Here is a 26550-nt window from a genome sequence, read left to right on the forward strand (position 1 = left end):
CCCAGACATTACCCCTCTGTTGTAGTATGCCCTTGAAATTCCCTCACTCGCACTGACCCCTATGGTTCATCCTCCATGGTCTCGCTCCATGGAAGCTGTCCTCATCAAGGTCAGCTCCATTAGGTCCTCTTCAACAACCAACAGGCTGACATCTTTTTAGTGCTTATCTTATTGATTATACTCTCCCTTTGGTACTTTTTTTTCCTATTGGCCACAGTACCCCCAAATCAACTGATTTGCCTCTCATGTATTTGGCTTCTCATTCTCTTGTCTCCTATGCAGATAATTCTTTCTTCTTCTTATATAATGGTATTCTCCAGGGTTTGGGGTGATAACTATCAATCCCCAGCTGCCACTTCTGCTACACATCCTGGCTTAGGGAATAGCACCACTTCTGCCTCAGTCACCCAAACTGGAGCACGGAAGTCATTTGTGATTCCCCCCCCCCGACACCCTACACGCTTTCTATCAATCACCCAAGTTCTTCCTTTTTTCTTCTACAGCCTCTTAAACTGGCCTCTCTTCATTCCCACTGCCATTTGCTAGTTAAGGCCCTCCTCATGTGGCCTCTGGATAACTTTATTGACCTCCTAACTGACCTCCTGCCCCCAGGCGTTTTGGCTGCCCCCCTCCACCCCATGTATCCTGCATTCTGATGACTGATAAACTTTTCAAAAATAAATCAGATCTTGATACTCCTCTACTTAAAGTCTGCCAGGAGCTCCCCAGTGCCTTTAAGATAAAATCCAAATCAATTAGCAAAATTGGGAGGACCTCTGCATATCTTTCTAGCCTCATCTATGGTTGCTTATTCCTTGAAACTAATTTTTCATTTTTGTCTCCTTCCCTCACTTCTGTGGGCACCTGCTTCTTTACTTTCTCTGTCAGCGGTCTTCGCCCCAGCTCCCTTTGACCTGGCTACCTTCCACTCACATTTGGAAAAGATGTCTCCTCCCAGAAGCTATCTCTGAGCCCCGCCCTCCGTCTCCCTTCCCCACCTCAAAGTCAGGTTTAGCTGTCCCTCTGGGCCCTTCCCTTCTTAGATACTCTACCTGCTGTGTTCGCCAACAGCTTGAGCTTCCTGAGGCCATGACCATATCCTCTGTATCTTTACCTTCTGTAATTTTTAGGTACTCTATATGTGTCTGTTGAATGAATAAGTAGCATAAATAGCTCTTCTTAGAAGTCTGAAAGCACTCAATTTTGTTTTTATCAGAAAGAACAACTTATCACTTTTTTTTGAGCTCTCCTCTCCCTCTAGCTATGCAATTTTTTTAAGCTACCGCAAGTATAACCTGATTTACATGCACTGCTTGTTTATCCAGCCTAGTCATAATTTGACATTGTTGTTTCAATTAGAAACAGATGCAGTTAAAGAGACCTATATGCTGTCCACAGCATAGGCATTGTAAATGAAACTTAACTGTTCATTAGATATAAATGAAGTCAGTTTTATTATCTGATTGGCCCAGTGTTTTTCTTTCTAGTCTTTTTTTTTTTTTTTTTTTTTTTTTGCGGTAGGCGGGCCTCTCACTGTTGTGGCCTCTCCCCTTGCAGAGCACAGGCTCCGGATGCGCAGGCTCAGCAGCCATGGCTCACGGGCCTAGCCGCTCTGCGGCATGTGGGATCTTCCCAGACCGGGGCACGAACCCGTGTCCCCTGCATCGGCAGGCGGACTCTCAACCACTGCGCCACCAGGGAAGCCCCTCTTTCTAGTCTTTTTATGTGGGCCTCTCACTGTTGTGGCCTCTCCCATTGCGGAGCACAGGCTCCGGACGCGTAGGCTCAACGGCCATGGCTCACGGGCCCAGCCGCTCCGCGGCATGTCAGATCTTCCCAGACCGGGGCACGAACCCGTGTCCCCTGCCTTGGCAGGCAGACTCTCAATCACTGCACCACCAGGGAAGCCCCTTTCTAGTCTTGATTTAAACTTAGTCCAGACATACAGATGGCCAATGGGCACATGAAAAGATGCTCCACGTCGCTAACTATTAGGGAAATGCAAATCAAAACTACAATGAGGTATCACCTCACACCAGTCAGAATGGCCATCATCAAAAAGTCAACAAATAATAAATGCTGGAGAGGGTGTGGAGAAAAGGGAACCCTCCTACACTCTTGGTGGGAATGTGAATTGGTACAGCCACTATGGAGAACAGTATGTAGGTTCCTTAAAAAACCAAAGATAGAGTTGCCATGTGATCCTGCAATCCCACTCCTCATCATATATCCAGAGAAAACTGTAATTCAAAAAGATACATGCACCCCAATGTTCATTATAGCACTATTTACAAGAGCCCAGACATGGAAACAACCTAAATGTCCATCAACAGATGAATGGATAAAGAAGATGTGATACATATATACAATGCAATGTCACTCAGCCATAAAAAAGAATGAAATAATGCCATTTGAAGCATCATGGATGGACCTAAAGATTATCTTACTAAGTGAAGTAAGTCAGACAGAGAAAGACAAATATCATATGAGATCACTGATATGTGGAATCTTAAAAAAAAAAAAAAAAAGAAACAAGGGAACTTATTTACAAAACAGAAATAGACTCACAGACATAGAAAACAAACTTATGGTTACCAAAGGGGAAAGAGAGGGAGGGATAAATTAGGAATTTGGGATTAACAGATGTGCATTACTATATATAAAATAGATAAACTACAAGGACCTACTGTATAGCACAGGGAACTATATTCAATATCTAGTAATAACCTAAGAATGGAAAAGAATATATATATTCAACTGAATTACTTTGCTGTACACCTAAAACACTGTAAACCAACTATACTTCAATAAAATTAAATTAAAAGAATAAACTTGGTCCAGGGATTTACTAGCAGAGTAGCCATGAACAAGTTACTTAATCTCATTGAATCATGTGTTACCTACAAAATGGGATAAAAATAATCTATCTGTTGATGGGAAGATCATACTAAATAATGTCTGCAAACTGCTATGTGTGGCCCTTAGTAGGAGTCAATATATGTGAGTCATTTCCCCCTATAAGTAGCATTTAAATATAGAGTAAGGATGAACTGTCACAGGGTGATTCTCCCCATCTCCCCATTTCTTCCTATAGATTTAATACCTTGAAATCCTTAAGTCCTCCTTTTACCTTAAAGCCATTGTCTGCCTTTCTATTAAGCAATTCACTTCTAGGAAGTTCAGATTTTGTTATAAGAGCATACTTACCCATATTTCCAAATATCCTGCTTCACAAAAAGATCTGCATTGATAGAGGCAGAAGAGTAACTTTACAGGATTTTAGTGGACCAACTTGGACTTCCAGCTGGTTTGAGTTTCACTTAATTGGCCTGTTAATGTCTCCTTTCCTCGTAGCACTAAAAACGACCAATCTGCGGTTTCCTTTGACCCTTCGAGATTACTGGACAATCAGTAGGAAGAATTTGTGTCAGTGTAGGTTGCTTAGGTATTTCCTTCATAATGTTAAATGGTGAAATCTTGTTGAGCAATAAAAAATCTTAAGGAGGAAGTCATATAGAATTAAACCGTTATTCACTGACCGATGGTCCGTTGTTGCTTTAGGTTAAGATTATTTGGGGAGGGTATGGTTCCTATGACCGCAGAAAATCTGAACTCAGGACTAATTCCTATACCTGTATCTTGGTAACTTGCTTTCCTGGCTCTGGGTAGCTGAGCCAGTTGGCTCTCTTCCAAAGCACATTTGGGCTGCAAGGGAACTGCCTGCTTGGCTAGCTGGCAGGCGAGATTAAAGAAGAGATGAATGTTGTTTCTGGCAGCAGCTGCTGTTTTGTTCGGGGCAGTCCTAATACTATTTTGTAGTTCTCTGCATAAAGAAAACGAGCTACACAGATGCCCCACTTACCTTTTCGACTTTGAAAAGTCTGTAACGTGGATCCTGGCAATGAATATTTTAAAACCACTTTTCCTGGTCATAGAAAAGTTTGGTTTTTTCCCCAAGTTTAGAAGATTGGAATCTTCTGGTTTCCTGAACAGCATATGTTGCCCTGATGTTCTTGGCCTGCATGCATGTTAGTTTCTACTAAAGGAAAGGAGTCTGCAACCTGACTTCTGTGTAATAACGCATGTTCAGATCAAGTAAATAGTTTGCTTTAGGGGGGCTTTGCAGTTCCTTTCTCTGGAATGTGGCTTTTTATTGTACGGAAGGCTGTTATGTTCAGGAAGAATTGATGAATGGGTGAATATTCCACTGGGGTCTGTTGAGATTGGTTCTCAACAAAAATGAGATTTAAGTAAGACCTTTGCCTTCAAAGTGTCCAGCCTTGTCTTCCTGTAAGTTTTCCCTTTTAAAGTTCCTTTTCAGTACCATCTGCCACTGTTAAAACCTGCTCCCAGAAAGAGAGCTGCTATATCTGTCATTCACAATTGAGTGTGTATTTTAGTCACTATTACTTCCCTCCACCATGACTGTTTCTACTGCATATTTTAGTTCTAACAGTGCATAAGGATTTCTCATTCGTTTTTTCATCATGTAAATAAATTGAAGGCAACTTTTAGCAATGAAAGGGTTATTGGAATTTTGTGTGTTGTGCAGAGTACATGGGGGACACTTTTGACGCATGCCTCTAAATTGAAAAAAAATCTAGAACTGCCGACAATAAGATTAGTTTAATGTGACTGTGCAGTGAGAGGTTATCGTGAAATGAGAGGTTATCACACAACAAGCGTGACCTAGAGAAGAGTTGTACGATGCTAAAAACAAAGTAGCCAAAGAAAAATGTCATATGCAGAAGCAGAGAGTGTTACAGAAAAAACAGCAAGAGATGATTACCCAAATGGAAACAATACGTTTTAGAGCAGAAGTCACAAACGCAGGGACATTTTGCTTCAGCTTTCTATCTAATAGGGTGTGTGTGTGCGCACCTGCGCACACGTTCAGGCATCCGAATACCCTTGTTGGAGTTTCCAGAAGTTAGAGAAAGAGGAAGAGAGAGAAAATTCCATTGGAAGTCAATTGTCTATTAACCGAAGCTACTCTCAACACAGTTGAGAACTAAGAAATAAATTGAAAAATGCATCTGACCCCCAAATCAGCATCAACATACCCGTGTACTAAAGGTCAGACTCTTGGTTCATGCAAGATTTGATAAAGTCCTTTCCCAGACTCTTATTTGTATGGTTTTTAAGCACTTGTTTCCCTGATTTCCTAGACAATCCAAAACCTATAATCCACACAGCAGATCATTGCACAACACCTGTGGTTTGAGAAGATTCTCACCACCACTCAGTGAACGGGTAAGGCAAAAACGATTCTCATTTTAGAGACTGATAAACAGAGACTCAGAAGGATTCACTGGCTTGTTTGAGGTCACATGGTGGAGCTCAGAGGTTTTCTGGATCCATCTTCTATACCCTGCCATCACACTACCGGTTTTCAAAAGTGTGAACTTTTTTTCTTTTTTGCCCTTGGAAACCTTTGTTTGAACAAAATTTTACCCAGAAGCATGAACAAATAGAAAAGAAAAAAAACGGAGCTGCTTTGCTTAAAGCAGGTGTTGGGGGCCCAGAATACTGGCGGGGCAGTGTGTTTTCCTTACCACGAGCAGCTTGAACATCGCACACTGCTCCATTCATTCAGTAATTCACCCAGAAAGTAAGTTTTTTGAGCTCTGATTTATTTTTCTATTGCTGTTGGAATAAATCACCACCAATTTAGTGACCTAAAACAATACAGATTTATGATATTATGGTTTTGGAGATTCAGAAGTCCAAAATGGGGCTTACTGGGCTAAAAGCAAGGTGTCGATGACACTGTGCCTTCTTGAAGGCTCTAAGGGAGACTGTTTCCTTGCTTATTGCAGCTTCTAGAAGCCACTTGCATTTCTTGACTCCTGGCCCCTTTCCTCCATCTTCAGTGCCAGCAATGGCAAGTCAAGTCCTTACCGTGTCACATCTTTCTGACCCTTTTCCCATCACTGCATCTCTCTGACCAGAGCTGGAAATGTTCTCAGTTTGTAAGGACCTGTGTGATTAGATGGGACTCAGAGAATCCAGTATAATCTCTCCACGTCAAGGTCCTTCGCTTAATCACATCTGCAAAGTCCGTTTTGCCATATAAGTCAATATAGTCACAAATTCCAAGAAAATTAAGACGTGGCTGTCTTTTTGCTATTATTCTGCCTACTATAAGCACCCACTATGGGCCATGTGTTGTGTTTGCCGCCGGGACTACAGGAGGCTAGAGATGGTCATGTTAGCAGTAAAAATACGTTGCAAATAATTACCTGACAGTATGGGAGAAATAGGTAAACTAAGAAACAAACCAACAAAAATGAAAATAAAATTGTAAAAACAGTTGTTCAGACAAGTACAGTAATTTGGAGCTCCTTGGAGGTGGGCAGTCACAACTACATAACCAAAATGCTTTCTCCCCCCAGCTTTATTGACGTGTGACTGACAAATAAAATTGTATACATTTAAGGTGCACAATGGGATGTTTTGATATATGGATACATTGTGAAATGATGACCACAGTCAAACTGTCCCGTTACCCTTTATTCTGTGTGTGGTGAACACACTTGAGATCTACTCTCTTAGGAAATTTCAAGGAAACAATATAGCATTATTAGCTGTAGTCAAAATACTGTACATTAGGTCTTCAGAACTTACTCATCTTATAACTGAAAGTTTGTACCCTGTAATCAATATCTCCCCATTTTCCTCTACCCCCTAGCCTCTGGCACCCACCTGTCTGTTCTACTCTTTGTTACTATGAGTTCGACGTTTCTTTTTCTTGGATTCCACATATAAGTGAGATCATACGATATTTGACTTTCTGTGTCTGGCTTATTTCATTTAGTCTTCACTTTATTTGAGGAAAATGAATCATCAAAGAGAAGCAAAGTTTAATATTTCTAGCCACTGTTTAGGAAATCAGGGAAATGTGTGTACTATATATTAGAAAAATTTCTCCATAGAATAATATGGAAAAAATACTTTTCCATTTAAAGAAGTAAGCTCCTCATTTCGGCCCTCTCCCAAGAATACTGATAGGGAGGTGTTACTACTGCTGTGCAGAATTCTCAGTACATTTCTGCCTTGACTGCTCCCCCATCCTAATGTTGAGTTATGCCTGAGTGAATGATTGAATTTTATGAAAGGTGAATACTCATCAGTAGCAAAGTACTTGATCCTTGAACAACATGCATTTGAAACTGCATGGGTCCACTTATATGTGGGTATTTTTCAATAGTAAATACTTGCGGTACTACATGGTCCCAGGTTGGTTGAATCCCCAGATGCTGAGGAACCAGGGATAGGGAAGACTGACTATAAATTATACACAGATGACTCCTGCGTTGCTCAAGGGTCAACTGTATATACAAAGTTAAATTATCAGTTTACTTAATAGCTTTAAAATAAAATGCCTCTTGAAATATAAGTTTCTCAGGGATATTTGGTTTTTATTTTTAATTTATTTTATTGAAGTATAGTTGATTTACATTGTGTTAATTTCAGGTGTACAGCAAAGTGATTCAGTTATACATACATATATATACACACACACATACACACACATACATTCTTTTTCATATTCTTTTCCATTATGGTTTATCACAGGATATTGAATATAATTCTCTGTGCTATACAGTAGGACCTTATTGTTTAATCCATTCTATACATAGCAGTTTGCATCTGCTAATCCCAAACTCCCACTCCATCCCACTCCCACCTCCCTCCCCCTTGGCAACCACAAGTCTGTTCTCTATGTCTGTGAGTCTGTTTCTGTTTCGTTGATAAGTTCATGTGTCATATTTTAGATACCAGATATAAGTGATATCATATTGTTTGTCTTTCTCTGTCTGACTTCACTTAGTATGGTAATCTCTACGTCTATCCATGTTGCTGCAAATGGCATTATTTTATTTTATGGCTGAGTAGTATTCCATTGTATATATGTGTCACATCTTCTTTATCCATTCATCTGTTGATGGACATTTAGGTTGTTTTCATGTCTTGGCTATTGTAAATAGTGCTGCAGTGAACATTGGGGTGCATGTATCTTTTTGAATTACAGTTTTCTCCTGATATATCTCCAGGGGTGGGATTGCAGGATCATATGGCAACTCTATCTTTAGTTTTTTGAGGAACTCCATACTGTTTGCCATAGTGACTGCACCAATTTATATTCTCTCAGGGATATTTGAACGTATTAACAGATTTAAGTTTAGTCCTAACCAAATAGACTCCAATAAATTGAGCAAAATCATCTGTACAGATGTTTGTATATAACTGATCCAAAAAAAAATACTGCCCTGGTGAAATTATTTTGCAATTATTATAGAAGTCTGTATTAATATATATTTTTAAACTATCAAAGAACATATATAAAAATTATAAAATTAAAAGTTCTGAAAAGTGTACAATATTCAGCTTTGGCTTGGAATAGGGAACAAACTTACCTCCATATGCGTGATATTTGAAAAATTATTAAAGTGTTGGAGAGATGGCGTCAGAGTCCTCACCAGTGATGTAACAGCTTTCTTGAAGTGCTGTGACCGTATGAGGTGGTGAAGACGACAGGATTTCGAATTGGACAAACCTGAGTTTTCGTCCTGATCTCACCACTTAGAAGTCACTGAATCTCTCTCTACCTCAGTTTCTTCATCTTCAGAATTAGGATAGATGAAACTTAAATTTTGTTTGTGGTAAGCTAGACAAAATGTTTGGTACATAGTAAATGTTCAGTAAGTGGAAGCTGTTATTCACTGTATTGTTCAGAAAGCACAAGCATCTGCATACACATTCAGACGTCCTGCCTGATGGTGCTGATGAACTACAGTATGTACTCTATTTAAAGCCAGGCCCTATGCTTGAGACAGGATCTCACCCTTTCCTGTCTTCTCAAGGACATCTGATGTCTCTCTGTTCTGACCCACAGTGCCAATTGCACCTCCTACTGGATCATCCCCATAGGCATACAGACATCCTGGTATTTTTACCATCTTATAAATAAGACCTTCACCTCCCCCCAACCTAATTCCTCACCAACTCCCATCTCACTTTGTTTTTACTTATTTCTTTGTTCATTTATTTATTTGCTCTCCTTTGAAGGACACCTCTTTAAAAGAGCTGTCCATATGCACTGTTTTTTTAATTTTTTATTTATTTTTAAAATTTTTTTTACATCTTTATTGGAGTATAATTGCTTTACAATGGTGTGTTAGTTTCTGCTTTATAACAAAGTGAATCAGTTATACATATACATATGTTCCCATATCTCTTCCCTCTTGCATCTACCTCCCTCCCACCCTTCCTATCCCACCCCTCTAGGTGGTCACAAAGCACCGAGCTGATCTCCCTGTGCTATGTGGCTACTTCCCACTAGCTATCTATTTTACGTTTGGTAGTGTATAATGTCCATGCCACTCTCTCGCTTTGTCACAGCTTACCCTTCCCCCTCCCCATATCCTCAAGTCCGTTCTCTAGTAGGTCTGTGTCTTTATTCCTGTCTTACCCCTAGGTTCTTCATGACATTTTTTTTTCTTAAATTCCATATATATGTGTTAGCATACGGTATTTGTCTTTCTCTTTCTGACTTCTTCACTCTGTATGACAGACTCTAGGTCCATCCACCTCATTACAAATAGATCAATTTCGTTTCTTTTTATGGCTGAGTAATATTCCATTGTATATATGTGCCACATCTTCTTTATCCATTCATCCGATGATGGACACTTAGGTTGTTTCCATCTCCTGGCTATTGTAAATAGAGCTGCAATGAACATTTTCGTACATGTCTCTTTTAGAATTATGGTTTTCTCAGGGTATATGCCCAGTAGTGGGATTGCTGGGTCATATGGTAGTTCTATTTGTAGTTTTTTAAGGAACCTCCATACTGTTCTCCATAGTGACTGTACCAATTCACATTCCCACCAGCAGTGCAAGAGGGTTCCCTTTTCTCCACACCCTCTCCAGCATTTATTGTTTCTAGATTTTTTGATGATGGCCATTCTGACTGGTGTGAGATGATATCTCATTGTAGTTTTTTTTTGTTTGTTTGTTTTTTGTTTTTGCGGTACGCGGGCCTCTTACTCTTGTGGCCTCTCCCATTGCGGAGCACAGGCTCCAGACGCGCAAGCTGAGTGGCCATGGCTCACGGGCCTAGCCACTCCATGGCATGTGGGATCTTCCCGGACCGGGGCACAAACCCGTGTCCCCTGCATCGGCAGGTGGACTCTCAACCCACTGCGCCACCAGGGAAGCCCCCTCATTGTAGTTTTGATGTGCATTTCTCTAATGATTAATGATGTTGAGCATTCTCTCATGTGTTTGTTGGCAATCTGTATATCTTCTTTGGAGAAATGTCTATTTAGGTCTTCTGTCCATTTTTGGATTGGGTTGTTTGTTTTTTTGTTATTGAGCTGCATGAGCTGCTTGTAAATTTTGGAGATTAATCCTTTGTCAGTTACTTCATTTGCAAATATTTTCTCCCATTCTGAGGGTTGTCTTTTTGTCTTGCTTATGGTTTCCTTTGCTGTGCAGAAGCTTTGAAGTTTCATTAGGTCCCATTTGTTTATTTTTGTTTTTATTTCCATTCCTCTAGGAGGTGGGTCCAAAAGGATCTTGCTGTGATTTATGTCATAGAGTGTTCTGCCTATGTTTTCCTCTAAGAGTTTGATAGTTTCTGGCCTTACATTTAGGTCTTTAATCCATTTTGAGCTTATTTTTGTGTATGGTGTTAGGGAGTGATCTAATCTCATACTTTTACATGTACCTGTCCAGTCTTCCCAGCACCACTTATTGAAGAGGCTGTCCTTTCTCCACTGTACATTCCTGCCTCCTTTATCAAAGATAAGGTGACCATATATGTGTGGGCTTATCTCTGGGCTTTCTGTCCTCTTCCATTGATCTATATTTCTGTTTTTGTGCCAGTACCGTACTGTGTTAATTACTGTAGCTTTGTAGTATAGTCTGAAGTCAGGGAGCCTGATTCCTCCAGCTCCATTTTTCGTTCTCAAGATTGCTTTGGCTATTCGGGGTCTTTTGCGTTTCCATACAAATTGTGAAGTTTTTTGTTCTAATTCTGTGAAAAATGCCAGTGGTAGTGTAATAGGGATTGCATTGAATCTGTAGATTGCTTTGGGTCATTTTCACAATGTTGATTCTTCGAATCCAAGAACATGGTATATCTCTCCATCTATTTGTATCATCTTTAATTTCTTTCATCAGTGTCTTATAATTTTCTGCATACAGGTCTTTTGTCTCCTTAGGTAGGTTTATTCCTAGATATTTTATTCTTTTTGTTGCAATGGTAAATGGGAGTGTTTTCTTGATTTCACTTTCAGATTTTTCATCATTAGTGTATAGGAATGCCAGAGATTTCTGTATGCACTGGTTTTAATCACTCACCTCTCATGCTCTATTAAATCCACTCCTGCCTGGCCTTTCCCGAAACTGCTTCAATAAAAATGCTCGTTAATGTCACCAGTGACTATGCTGCTAAATCCAATGATCAGTTCTCAGTCCTCATCTTACTTGACCTATTGTGAGTATTTGATGTAGTTTCATAGTTTAACCTTCTCCTTGAGGTACTTTTACTTTTTCTTTTTTTCTTTTTTTTTTAACTTGGGTTCTTCCTCCTCCTCTGGCTCCTTTCTCAGGCTCCTTTGTGTGTTCTAAATCTTTTGCCAGACCTCTTAAGGTTAGAGCACCATAGGACCCAGTTCTTTGTTCTTTTTTCTGATTGTACTCACTCCCTTGATCGTCTCATCCACTCTTTTGCTTAAAATTCCATTTATATATCAAAAGCTGTCATATTTATATATCCAACCCAAACTTCCCTCCTCAATCCAGATCGAAATATCCTGACCTAGTTTCAACACTAGGATGTCTCAAAACACATCTCAAACTGAGCACACTCAAAACTTAACTCCAGATCTGCCCCCCAAACCTTCTCTACCCCTCAGCCTTCCCCATATCACTTGATGGCAACACCATCCTTCCAGTTGCTCAGACCAGAATCCTTGGAGTTGTCTTTGACTCTCTCTCAAAACACTCTCCAACTGTCAGGAAATCCTATCGGCTCAATCTTCAGGAGGCATCCAGAATCTAACCACCTCTGGGCAATGCGCTGCTACGACCCTTTCTTGCTTGGATTATAGCAATAGCCCCAAATTGGTCACTCTGTTTCTACCTATTGTTAGCCTAAAGTCACAGCAATTAAAGTGATCTCTTTTTTTTTTTGGAAATAATTTATATTTTTAGAGCAGTTCATAGCAAAATTGAGAGAAAGGTACAGAGATTTCCCCAGTGCCCCCTGCCCCCCCCACATGCATGGCCTCCTCCGTTATCAACATCCCCACCAGGGTGGTGCATTTGTTGCAACTGAGGAACCTACCCTGACGCATCTTAATCACCCAGAGCCCATAGTCTACACTAGTGTTTACTCTTGGTGTTGAACATTCTATGAGTTTAGACAAATGTATAATTACATGTATTCAGAATTATAGTATCATATAGAGTACTTTCACTGCCCTGAAAATCCTCTGTGCTCTATTCATCCCTTCCCCTCCAACCCCTGGCAACCACTGATCTTTTTACTGTTTCCATAGTTTTGCCTTTTCTAGAATGTCATAGTAGTTGGAATCAAAACAGTGTATAGCCTTTTCAGATTGGCTTCTTCACTTAGTAATATGCATTTTTTCCCTCTATGTCTTTTTATGGCTTCATAGCTCATTTCTTTTTAGTGCTGAGTAAAAGTCCATTCCCCAGATATACCACAGTTTTTTTAACTATTCACCTGCTGAAGGACATCCTGGTTGCTTCCAAATTTTGGCAATTTTGAATAAGCTGCTATAAAAATCAGTGTGCAAGTTTTTGTATAGACACACATTTTCACCTCTTTGGGATAGAACCAAGGAGCATGATTGCTGGATCATATGGTAAGAATATGTTCAGTTTTGTAAGAAACTTCTAGACAGTCTCTTTAAAAAAGTTTTAAATATGTCGTATCTCTCCTATGCTCAAAATCCTGCAATGAATCCCTTTTCATTCACCGTAAAAGTCAAAAGTCCAGGTGGGTATACAAGACCCTACATGATCTGGCCTCTCCATTCTCTCTGACATCATCATCTTCACTGCCCCCCTGGTTTCTTCTTGCTGTTCCTTAAATAAAGCAGATTCCTTAAATTAACGAGTATGCATTTATTTTATAATAATGGGGAAAAAAGATATACTTTCTAAAAGTTGTCAGGGTAGTGACATTCCAACTAAGTTTTTTTTCTTCTCCAAATGTTTGATAGTGATAATATATTACTTTTATAATAAAATATCTTGAAAGATTCAATTGAAAACGACACAAAATAGACCTTAGGGCCTTTGCACTAGCTTCTCTGTCTATAATACTCTCCCACAGACATCTGCTTGGATAATTCCCTTAGCTCCATCTAATCTTTGATAAAACATTGCCTTCCCAATGCGGCCCCATCAGATACCAGCTCAGTAGTACACTTGGTGCTGCGTGAAGCCTCTGATGCATCGTGAGTGTGATTGTCACCTTGAACCTTAGACCATGCTGCTAGTAGAGCAGAGTAGGCATTATAATCCTGATCCCCTTTAGTGTGATCTAATTTTTCTTTTTTCACAGCACACCTTTGACCTACTATATAATCTGGTTATTTATTATGTTTATTGGTTATGGTCTGCCTTCCCTCACTAGAAGTTAAGTTTAAGTTTATGATGGCAGGAATTCTTTTTTTTTTTTTTAACTAATATATCCCCAGCATCTAGAACAGTGCCTGGCACACAGTAGCACTAGGTGCTTAATAAATATTTGCTGAATGAATGAATGAGTGAACAAATATTTGTGTAGTTCTTCAGTGTCAGGCATAAGACATGGCAAAGAGAAGTCAACAGAATTTCTGCCCTTATATTTCTTTTCTTTCGTCTAGTCTTATTGAGATATAATTGACATATACACTGTATAAGTTTAAGGTGTACAGCATAATTATTTGACTTATATACATCATTCAGTGACTACCATATTAAGATTACCATATTAAGAACATCTGCCATCTCATATAGATACAAAATCTATATAAATCCAAAAGAAATAGAAATGTTTTTCCTTGTGATGAGAACTCTTAGAATATACTCTCTTAACTTTCTTATGTAACATACAGCAGTGTGAATTATATTGATCATGTTGTACATTACGTCCCTAGTACTTATTTATCTTATGACTGGAAGTTTGTACCTTTTGACCACCTTCCTCCAGTTCCCCCTCCCCCACCCCATGCCTTTATATTTCTTAGAGCCTAGAATATGAATATGGTTATTAGTGAGATTGGCCATTTACAGAGGTCCTTAGGGAAGATTCCAAAATCATATCATGGAAGAGGATCTTGGAGAAATATATTTCAAGGGAGGGTTAGGTCTTAGCAATGACAGTATGAAAGAAAGCTTGAGTTTAAGCAATTATACTTACATACATGAAGGGATATTAGAGGATATTTTATGTGTTGGGGTTGTCCAAAAAGAAGAATCCCCCAAACAAATCATTTACACAATTCAGTCTTCATTTGGATCCAAGGGAGATGATGCTATGAAGAGTGGGACCCCACCATGCTCAAAGTAGCCTTAAACAAAATTAAGCAAGATTACTGCTAAAATACATAGATTACAGTGGTAAAACAATAAAAGGGTTTTAGTTTTGTTTCGAAGCCACTATTATCTATGTAGGTAGCATTGTAGTCTTAGAAATTTTAGTAAATGATAATTATAATTTGGTCCAGTGTAATATCTATTTAGCTTGCAGATATTAATTGAAAATAATAATCCAGTTCCATATAATACATGGATGGTTACATAATAAATAGGAAAGATCTCTAGCCATGTGCAGATGGGCCTTTGTGTAATTTTAAGATGCCATAGATGAATGTTAACTCTTAAAAGAACTCTCACATTTTAAAATATCTTCACATCTCCATGTTTTGCTCATGCTGTTTATTTTTCCTGGAATACTTGTCCCTTCCTTGTCAACTCTTGCAAACTCTTTTTTTTTTTTAACATCTTTATTGGAGTATAATTGCTTTACAGTGGTGTGTTAGTTTCTGCTTTATAACAAAGTGAATCAGTTATACATATACATATGTTCCCATATCTCTTCCCTCTTGCGTCTCCCTCCCTCCCACCCTCCCTATCCCACCCCGCTAGGTGGTCACAAAGCACCGAGCTGATCTCCCTGTGCTATGTGGCTGCTTCCCACTAGCTATCTACCTTACGTTTGGTAGTGGCTAGGCCCGTGAGCCATGGCCGCTGGGCCTGCGCGTCCAGAGTCTGTGCTCCACAACGGGAGAGGCCACAACAGTGAGACGCCCGCGTACCACAAAAAAAAAAAAAAAAAAAAAAAAGTGACTCTGGCTGGATTTGAGGACAAAAGAATAGTTTTTGCCATATATAGGCAAACTCTTCTTTTGTCCTCAAATCCAGCCAGAATCACATTTTCGCTCTGGCTTTTCTTGGCATTGTCTTTCTGCCACGAATTCTCTCCCTTAAGGTCAACGGATTAATTTTTTCCTCCTCTGAGTTCCCAAAGCATTTATCACAGGGTGTGGGTGTCACTTACTTACCTGCATCTGCATTTCAAGGGTGTCTTATCACCTTTGTTTCTCTAGTGACTGGCTCAGTCCCTGTCTCATAATTCAGGCTCAATAAACAGGTATCAGATTTGAAGCATTACACTCTTTTTTTTTTTACCTTGGTCACTGATTCATCCAGCAAATATTTATTAAGAGCTTTTTATATTCAAGGTTCTGCTATGTGTTGTAAAGATACTGAAGAAAATAAATAGATGCCCAGGTTTTTAAAAACATAAAATATAGTGTAAAAGAAAAAATAAGCCATGCACAAAGGTAACTATTTTACATATTTGAAAGAGTTATTTTCAAAGAGAGGTGTCTTGGGGGGCGTGTGAGTGTGGGTTCACGCTAGGATTCAAGAATGTCTTCCCATTGACTAAGAAAATATTTTTCCTTATTAAATGGCTGAAAAGCTGTGATTCAAAACAACGATTCTTTTGATGTCTCACAAATTAGGTTAAATTCTGTTCTATATCTAAATCTCTCTCTCTCCCCCTCACTTTAACTGGGTGTACTATTAGATTATTGGATTAAAGCACTGCTCAGGGTTTTGCTGCTACTTGCCAAACAGTCTACATTTAAAGTAGAGAAAGTTTCTTTTGGTGCCTTCAGGTATGAATTTTATGCATTCCCTAGTTTTTAGAAAACACCTTAAGTGATAAATCCTTCACATGTTGCTACAAGTTCATTCCTAATTGCCATTGGGGAATTGCCCGTAGAAAGCTTTTGACAAAAGTTAACAATACTGTCACTGAAATGAAAAATCCAAACCATATTTTAACAGAAAATTTTTTAAAAATTTGGTCAGCATAGTTTGAATGCTCAGCATCGAATTGCATCTAATTGTATTTAAGCCAGTAGCGTTAAAAAAAAAAAAAAGTAGATTCCCTTTTCCACATTAAGGCAGAAGATGTTAATTGTTAATAGTTTCAGTGACTACAGATTTTCACTGATGGTCACCAGCCTTTTTTCTGTTTTCATTTAGACTTGGATTATCACTTGCATTTATCTTCAACTGCTACTGTTTAATCCTCTCGTCACAACTCAAGGGATCTGCAGGAACCGTGTGACTGATGATGTGAAAGACGTTACCAAATTGGTAAGTAAGGCACGCTTTCAATTGCTGTGACTCTTTCTTGTACTTTTTGAAAAATATTTCCTTTTTTCTTGCCCCCAATTGGTATTTTTCGAAGACCAGGAGAGAAGTCACTGAGTTATTCTAAAGAGTTTGTAGAGAGCAGGTAGGGAGATATTTAAGGTCATGGAGCATCTTGTTGGTAAAGTTGGCCTGTTACACCCCACGGAAGTGGCTTTGTTTCTTTGCTGGTCTTTTCATCTCCTTCACAGGCAGTGAAGGACACTGGCGAGTTCTCTGTGTGCTGATGTACCAGCACTAGCTTGTTCCCCATTATCTCTTAAAAGTGTCTTATTTCCCTTCCACATGCCTTCCTCCTCTTCTCTAACGAGCCTAACAAAAGATCTGAGATGGTCTTTCTCCCCTTTCCAACAGCTTGAAGACCCTGTCACATGCGGGTGGGTGTTTGTTCCCTCAGTAAACACAGTTGGAGTCATTTTTGGCCAAATGTTGACCAGATTCATCTCCCACATCCATCACATTGGAACTCTTCCCTCAGGAAAAGCCGTTTTACACCGGTGCCCCTTGGTCACTGCCGGCTTCGTGCCATGCTTCTCTTAAGATGCAAACCACAGAGACGGAGAGCATAACACAGCATCTGAAATGCCTTCCTCCCAACTCTCACGATCTAGCGGTGATTGTACATGCTCACTTGAGCTATAATGCGTGCTTTCAAGATGAACAAAGTTTGAGAAGCAGTTTTCTAAGTTCCTGGTTCAAAAGAGCCAAATGGCCCTCAGTTATTTGAATATTGTCTAGGGAACGGATGTGATGTGAGAATAGGAGAGAAATGAGGAATGTAGTATGTAGAAAGAAAGAAAAGTATATTTTTTGAGATATTTATCTTCCCTATTTTGATATGCATTTCCTGGTTTATATGTTTTATTTTGGGTTCATAGCCAAACTCCAAAACAGAGTTTAATGCTACGATCTGAGTCTTGCTGGCTTAGTCTCAATGCAGAATGAAGAATACACACACACACACACACACACACACACACACACACACACACCCATGCAGATTTCTTTGGATACTTACAAAGTCCAGGTTTAAAAAAATTCTCTGGTGCAGTGCCTGAAGATGTATCACCATGTTTTATTTGAGGAGCTGGTGACCAAAGCAATGCAACATTTGCCTACTATATGCCCAGCTAGGTATAAGGATGGGGGTGGGGTGATGAAGTACTTTTTTCAAAACATGTATCATGATCTTTTCCCTCAAGCTGCATGTTAGTTTGTGAACCAAGAAACTATATTAAAAAGAAAATGTTTAGATTCGAAATTTGGTATCAATAGAAGGCACTCATGAAATGTTTGTTCGATGAAGTAAGGATGTGTACCACTGTGCAGCATCATAATCATCTGTGGGGCTTACGAAAATCATAGGTGTCTGGGCTCCACTGATTCAGCAGGTCTGAAGGCATCTACATTTATAGACATTCCTTAAAGGAGGTTTAAGAACCAGTGCTCTAGATGGTCTATTCTGTCACAGTTTAGAGACCAAAATATTGTGACCTTGATTTAATCTCATTTCTTATTATGAGTAGTTTTATCTATGTTGTATGGATTTATATAAATGTTAGATTAATACAAGGCTTAAAGTAGGCCACAACTGGGAAATTACAGCTCTCATGGGGCTGCTGGTTGAACCATGGAGCTAAGATGAGCAGGGGAGGTCTGAAGTGGTCCTAGGTGTCCAGTTTCAAATATGTGGGCAAGGAGTCATAGATGGAAGGTGATGGTGTATCTGACCACACGCTGAGCATGTCCAAAATTAAAATGCTATTTAAGAAAAATTACTTATAGTCATTATTTTTTACTGTTTGAGGAATGCTACTTAATGAGCACCACTTCCTGTGAAATGTCAAGCCGATATTTTCAAGTGGCATAAGTAGGTATTATAAGCACCTTCCAAGATTTTCCACTCTTGTCTTTGACCATCTGCATATTTTCAGTCTGTTACCTATCAGTTGATACAGTGAAAAATGGCAGGAAGCATGGAGAAAGAAGTGCCTGGGAAGAGATACTTATTAACACTAAAATATAATTCCTTCCCCCAAGGGCAAATGTAAAAAATCATTAAACTGAAAAAAGTCTTTCTGTCAACCCTCGAGCACCTGACTCAGAGGGGAACTTTTTAATTTCAAGAGTTGATCTAAATGAAATTAGTGTGTTTACTTTCGATTATCGGGGGGAAAAATCAAGTTAGTAACAAAAAAGGACTTAGAAGATCACTTCTAACTGAATAAAGACCTACTTAATGCCCAGCCAGTATTTCATAGAGTAGGACACTGAAAGATATAAAATAATCCCTGGTCTCAGAGTGTTTAAAATCTAGTTTGGGAGCTAACCCATCTCTATGAATATATGAGTGCATATCACTCAGTCTGCAATAACCACACATAAATGGATACCATTTGAAAGATTTTCTGGTATAGCGTGGGACCCAACCTATGCTAATTTATTGCTTCAAAGAATGGATTTTAGAAGCTGGCACACCTGCTCTTTGACCTTAGATAAGTAACTATGTTTCTAAATCTCAGTTCTTACTTACCATTTTTTAGTGTAGATTAAATAAGAGAATGTATATATAAATTTTTTACCACAGTTATTATCACATAACGTCTCTGTGCCTCAGTTTCCTCATCAGTGTAATAGATTAACAGTACAGTTGACCTTTGAACAGCACGGGGGTTAGCAGTGGAATATCATTCTCACAGCTTGTAGTTGGCCCTCTCTATACAAGCTTCCTGCCTAGCTGTGGTTCTGCATCTGCAGATCCCACCGACCATGGATCATGTAGTACTGCCATACTTAACTGCTAAAAAAAAAAAAAAAATGGGTATGAGTAGACCCATGTAGTTCAAACCCATGTTGTTCAAGGGTCAACTGTGCTTAACCTCATAGAGTAACTTTAAAGATTAAATAAGTGAATAGAACAGTGCTAGGAACATAGCAAGTGCCTGCTAAATACTGTCTGTCAGTAATGGTAGTGGTGGCATTTGTGGGGTCATAGGATACTGGAGTTGGAAGGGAATTTAGAAACAATCTAGACAAAGTACTTCAGAAAGAGGAAAACTGAGACCCAAGAGTGGTGAAGCCCAGCTCCTGGTCCCATTACCTGTGCTGTATCTTCTAGGACAGTGGTTTTCAAACTGGCTTCAAGAGCCCACCTTGCCTCCCTGCTTTTATTATTTACGTGTCTGGGTTTCTAAATAAGACTTGGCTTGAAAAAACAATTGAGCTTATGAAAAAATGTTTGCAAGCCACTGCTTTAAATCAGAATTTGTGGGATATCATTTGAGAACCATCCAGTCACAATCTCTTAGGGTACGTGTTAAAAGTACAGCTATCAGGGCCCTGCCTCGGAAATACGGAATCACAGCTTGTGGAGATGAGATGTAGGAATGTTAATGTTTCTGACTAATATGCCCGGTGATAGTTATTTGCATAGAAGTGGCAGGACCGCTTAGGCTATAATACTTACAATATTGGGTTGTTTCCATGTCTGAAAAGAAGCTGTGTTCCCATCCTTAGCCTAAAACTCATTAATTTCACTAATTCAAGCAGCAACATGAGTGACTTTTGAGTTTTATGGATATAGATCATCACAGCCTCTCTCCAGAGAACAGTGGGGCAAAAAAGCATCTTCAAGAGTAGGTCAGGCTTACCGGGATGTTTGAATACCAGCTCTGCTATTACCCAGCTGTGTGACCTTGGACAAATAAGTCCCTGGACCTTTCTGGGATTCAACTTCTGGTTTTGAAAATGAGGAACTAGTACATGATCAATACTTAGTTCTTAATCTAGGATTCATAAACTTTGACATTCTTGCAAATGGAACTCTTAGTTATGCCTACGTGTGCCTTATGTGTGTTTCTAAGAAGAGCATGTATAACTTTCATCTGCTTCCCAGGGACGTCTGTGACACCCAAAAACATAACTACTAAATCCGATAACTTGGGAGACCCTTTTTAGCTCTGAGATTCTTTTATTCCACAGAGATACTTTTTTAGGTTGTACCTTTTGGAAAGATTCAGTTATGCCTTGACAAAAGGAGGTTATATCGAGCAAGAGGATCTGGTTTCTTTGCAGACATAACTTTGGTACCTTTTATTAGAGAAAAAGAAAGTGGGTTGAGAGTACCCTTTGGCCTTGTTTTTCATAGTAATTTCTTCAGCTGAAATCATTCCTTTGCCCATTCTACCAGTTCCTCCTTTGCTTTAGGTGGCATCTTGCACTGTGCCCACAAACATTAACTTTGTTTGCTTGGGGTGATTCTCATGTCACAGAAGCACACGATTTATGACTTTATTGTCATTTTCTTTTAAATTTCTTATTGGACACTTTGTACTGCGCCTGCAGTCCCCATGGTTTTCATTTGAAATCCTTCTGGCATGTTTACTCAGCATAATAGTTCATCTATTTACAGAACATTTTGCTTTGTTTCCAAAAAATGTTGCAGGACTTGTTTTAAATGGCAAACTCAGACCTACCTAAAGAAAGGGTCAAGTATCTGGGAAGGGGATGAATGAAACTCTAAAAACTTGTATCTATGGGATGGTTCAGCTGTAGCTTTTAATGATTGTTAAGTGTTAATATAAGGAGGAATCCACATATTGAAATAGTTCAAATTAATTTTTCCTTTTGTTCTTCCTGCTTTCCTTTCATTTGTGATATTTTTTCCTTCATTTGGGGGAATTTAATTGAATATGACTTTGTTGCTTTTTTAAAAACCTTTTTATCTTTAACTATCTATTGAGTAATTATTTGTCTTCCTCAAAATGTTTAAGGCAGGTTGCTGTCCCAGCCCCATCTTGTAAAGGTGTAATTACTCTGTCTTTTCAAGGTCAGTCTACAAATCAGTAGAGTAGAATTAAAAGTCAAGAATTCATGGTTTTCTGGGTCTTGAAGTAGGCACTTATTTTAAGTAGATTATATTAATACATGATTCTTAGAGTTTAAAATAATAGAAGATTATAAAAATATAGTTAGATAACAAATTTCACACTTTGAATGGACAGTTTTGAATGATGTGGAATTTTTATTCTTCTTCAGATACGATGTTCTTTGGATAGAATTACCACTGCCTTAAAATGGAAGATTGGAGTCTCTGAGACTTCCCATTTCTAGGTGAACTCTGAGTTTTATTAAGCATACCTTCTCTTTAAAAGCAGAGGTCTCACATAATTTTGTTTGACCCTTGAAGAACAATGGTTTGATAGCTGGAGAGTTTTTAAAGTTTATTTTAATTAGTTTGCAATATTTAGCATTTAAATTTCTGCTTCTGTGGTCAGTAGAAAATTTTTTTCTCTGTTTTAAGCTAAATTTAGGACTTATAGTATGCAAAGAAAGGACAGCAGCGTATTAGAAATAATAGTCTCCTGCTCCTTGACTTTTTAAAGTAATCATTATTGTGTGAGTATCCAGGTACCATGCAAAGCACTTTGTATGGATTCTCTCTTTTAGTCATCACAGCCCTAGGAGGTAATTATTTTTACCAACAGCTTATTGATTAGGAAGCTGAGGCCTGGTGATGGTTAGTAACCTGACAATCCTCACCTGGAAATAGGGAGCTGAATAGAGGTTTGAACCCCTAACTGCCCATCTCTAGAGCATAAGAACCCAGTTCATAATTTATGATATTTTAACTTAAGATGTCAATATCAACTGCAATTTAAGAATTAGCATTCTATCCTCTTGAATTTTATTTCCTAGGTAGTAGTCACCTTATCTTATGATTAGGAAACAGTCATATTATAGAAGTTCAATTAGTACTACTTAACTGGAATCCACATTATAAGGTGTGTCTATGAAATAAACCAAAAATGTTTTTAATCTCTTCTATCTGAAAGGAGAATGAGGGTCATCTAACTTCATTTAGATATTCTTCACTGAGAAAATATGACCCAGAAAAGTCTTCGAGTTGTCATGTTAATATTTTCTAAATCACTAATTGAGTTGTTATTAAAGGGAAAAAAAGGGTAATTAACCTGGTTAGTTAGATTTTTAGTCAATATTAACAAGAGATGGCTTATAAGGAGAAATAAAAAGACAAAAAGCTGGGACTTCCCGGGGAAGATCCCACACGCTGCAGAGCAACTAAGCCCGTGCGCCACAACTACTGAGCCTGTGCTCTAGAGCCCGTGAGCCACAACTACTGAAGCCCGCGTGCCTCCAGCCCATGCTCCGCAGCAAGAGAAGCCACCGCAATGAGAAGCCCCCACACCGCAATGAAGAGTAGCCCCTGCTCGCCACAACTAGAGAAAGCATGCGTGGAGCAATGAAGACCCAATGCAGCCAAATAAATAAATTAATTTTTTTTTAAAAGGCAAAAATCTTTGTCCTGTGTTATTTCTGAAGACTGAACCACCAGCATTACACTAAGCTGCTGCAGGAGTGAACTGGGATATTTAAAATATAAGCGTAGAAGGTTAGGTTTTTTGCTCTACAGCAGTGATTCTTAAACTTCTCTGGGTCTCCCAACACTCTGAAAACTGGACTCTTTCCTCAGAAAGGTTCACATATGTGCAACATTTTATGTAGTGTCAAGGGAATCATGAGTTATTACTACTGTATTTTGATTCTTATCTGGAACTTGGGAGAAACAACTGAGACAAGTGTGTCTCACTAAAGATGTCCAAGAAGCCACTGATTTCATGAGACTTAGAGACCTCAATGCTATTTGAATCATGAAATCCAAAGATTTTAGATTAAGTGATCTAGAGAGGGAGTTAAATGATCTGACTCTGAGTTCTTTTTCTCCTGAGTCCAAATACCTGCAGGGTATGGTAGGCAGCCAGTGCCTGTTTGGCTTGCAAAGACTTTTTCTTGGCTGAGTTTCCAGCATTTCTACATGCCATTCTCATATACATTTTACCTCCTCATGTCACTGAGTATGGTCAGTCCTTAAGACATCCAAAAAAAGATAACAAATGGGCCCATCTAGTAGTAGAGTCAGCCCATCACAAAGTGACTTGTTTTTGCAGTTTTATGCATTTCATGATCTGGCACAGTACTTAATCCTCACACTCCACACCACAAAGTTCATTGGACCTTTAGAATAATTGGACCTTTGGTAAATTTTCCACCAGTTAGGTTCTATTTTATTTTATTTTTTGCCCTGAACATATTTTACGAGAATAGATCGGTTTTTTTCAAAATCTGTAGCCTTGGTTATGTATCCATTTCACCCTATCAACAGTATGCTTCCCTGGAATCTAAACCACGTCTCTGCTTTTTCAGCTTCCGGTCTCTGTATAAATATTTAATGCATATTCAGTACTTTCCTAGTGGTGTTCTAAACTGGCCCCAGTCTCTATTCTCTCCTTGCTCCAATCCATCCCTCCAAACTCACTTTCCTAAATTTTTTTTTTTTTAAGAAGACGTTGGGGGTAAGAGTATATTAATTAATTTATTTTTTGCTGTGTTGCATCTTCGTTTCTGTGTGAGGGCTTTCCCTAGTTGTGGCAAGCGGGGGCCACTCTTCATCGCGCTGCGTGGGCCTCTCACTATTGCGGCCTCTCTTGTTGCGGAGCACAGGCTCCAGATGCGCAGCCTCAGTAGTTGTGGCTCACGGGTCTAGTTGCTCCACGGCATGTGGGATCCTTCCAGGCCAGGGCTCGAACCCGTGTCCCCTGCATTAGCAGGCAGATTCTCAACCACTGACCACCAGGGAAGCCCCCACCTTCCTAAACTGACGGTTATGTTCCCTTCCGGCTTAAACACCTGCAGTGTAGCACCACTGCTGAATTCCAGGAGAAAGGTAAATCAGACGGAATTTTTCATAGTTATCTACTTCACCCTCTTCATCTTAGAGATGGACCCACTGGTCCCGCTGAACCTCACTGCCTCCCTCTTGACCTCCTTGGCCCGACATTCAGGTCCCTCACTGATCATGGCTTTCCCGGGGTATTTCTTACCTCCTACCTGCTAGAGCCTGAATGATCTGTCCCTGGTCTCCCATGTCTTTGTCTTTGCATATAATCCTATACATAGAATGTCCCACTCCCTTGCAATTAATAATAAACACTCGTACTCATTCACACACCATGCTCAAGCACTGAGTATTTTAAACAAGTTATGTAATCCTTGTTTAGTCTTAATAAATCCACTAGCTCGATTCTATGATTCCCATTTTACACACGTGGAAATTGAGGCTAAAGAAGATTAAGTAGTTTGCCCAAGATCTCTGAGTTAGCACGTGGCAGGACATGGATCCAACCTGAGCAGTGTGTCCCCGGGACCTGTGCTGTGAGCCCTACATCAAACTAACTGCCTCGAAGGAACAGCTTATCTTCCTAGTTCTAGGTCAGAGGCTCCCTCTACTCTTATCAAATTTCCACAGTGCTCAATATACATAAGAGAAACCGAATTTATCACAAGGTTATCTGTGCTTTCTGAATGCTATTTAACATACTATAAATGCTTGGAAAGTCATATAATAATTCATGAAGCAGCCATAAAAATATACAACTTGACTTCCTAATTTCTCTTCCAAATGTAATTGGAAACAAACCAATGCAAGCCAAGAAAGTAATAATGCGGAGACTGATCTGTAGAAAACTGTGCTGAGACCAGCACACAAAGCCAAGATTTGTATCCTTACCTCCAATAGGTACTCCTGATGACGGTGACCTTGGGATGCCAGTTAACCTCTCTGTGTTTTCTTCTGTGAAATAGGCTTAATAACACATATCTCTGGGGTCGTGATAGAGACTGTGTATGAAAACTTAAATTGTAAAGCATTTTCCAAAACTAGTATTACTTTTCAGTTCCACCAGAAATATCAGTAAATCAGTTTAATGCAGAAGTTATTATTATATACCCCCCAAGTGGTAAGGTGTGGAGATTTCAGTGTGTTGGTCAGAGAACTTCTTGTAAGGTTTCTTTGACTTCTTTGCACCAATTTTTACATATAGATTACTAGTAAGACAGAATTGGCCAGCATATTGCTTACATTTTTTCTGGACTTTCAGCACATACTCAGATCCTAAGTTATCTGAATACCAGTTCGGTCAATTCTATATTTATTTTCTGATAATGTAAATTGTGCTTAAGGACGGCTAGATTGTCAAGCAGCTTGTGTTCAGAACACCTGCCACTTCTTGCCATGTTTCTCCATCTGGAATGACTTTCATTTACATGGTTTGTTCATAACAAAACAGAATGTTGCTGCTCATTCTGATTCCAGCTTTTAGGTCAGCTATGTCTTCCACTGGGGCTTACATAAAATAACAAGGTCCTTTTGCTTTTCAAAAATGGGGATGAAGATCCACAAGACAAAAGATATTAGGGAAACATGGTGGGAAGTTTGACCAAGAGGAAGAAAGTTAAATGTAAAGAGTAAGAGAGTCACCCCGAAATTAAAGGTAAAAAAATGCCACCTTCTGTGGCAGCCCAGATGTGTTTTCAGTAAGCAGCAAGGACTTTACTGTTTTATTGGGGGTGGCATGAGGAGGGTTGATGGTGAGCCTCACAAGTGGAAAATATCTAGGACAAGTGTGCAGAGAGTAGATCGATGAAAATATGTAGTTGAGCTAAGAGGCAAGGGAGGCTCTGCTGTCAGAGACCTGAGTTCTAGTCCAGACTTAACACGTAGTAGTCGTGTGACCTTAGTCAAGTTTCTTGACCTCTTTGAGCCTTAAGTTCTTCATTCATTAAATAGAGATACTATGTGAAAGGGATTCTGAGGCTTGGATGTGATCATGCAACATAAGCCCTTGATAAGCACAGTGCCAGTACATCATAAATATTTGGTAAGTGTTAGGCTGGAGGCTCAGATGAGTAGGAGATGGTACCATTGGAAGTAGAATG

At 39.2% G+C, this 26550-nt stretch overlaps 1 protein-coding gene across 3 annotated transcripts in view; it reads left to right on the top strand.

The window, feature by feature from the left end:
• Positions 1–26550, top strand: part of KITLG (KIT ligand) — a 91194-nt gene that overhangs the window by 22921 nt on the left and 41723 nt on the right. For all 3 annotated transcript variants that reach the window (XM_081249476.1, XM_081249477.1, XM_081249478.1), the window contains exon 2: positions 16585–16698. In XM_081249476.1, coding sequence (XP_081105602.1) covers positions 16585–16698 — 114 coding nt within the window. The remainder of the gene's footprint in view (positions 1–16584; positions 16699–26550) is intronic.

The sequence above is a fragment of the Mesoplodon bidens genome, assembly GCF_964165515.1.
Source record: "Mesoplodon bidens genome assembly, chromosome: 11".
Lineage (NCBI taxonomy): Eukaryota > Metazoa > Chordata > Mammalia > Artiodactyla > Ziphiidae > Mesoplodon > Mesoplodon bidens.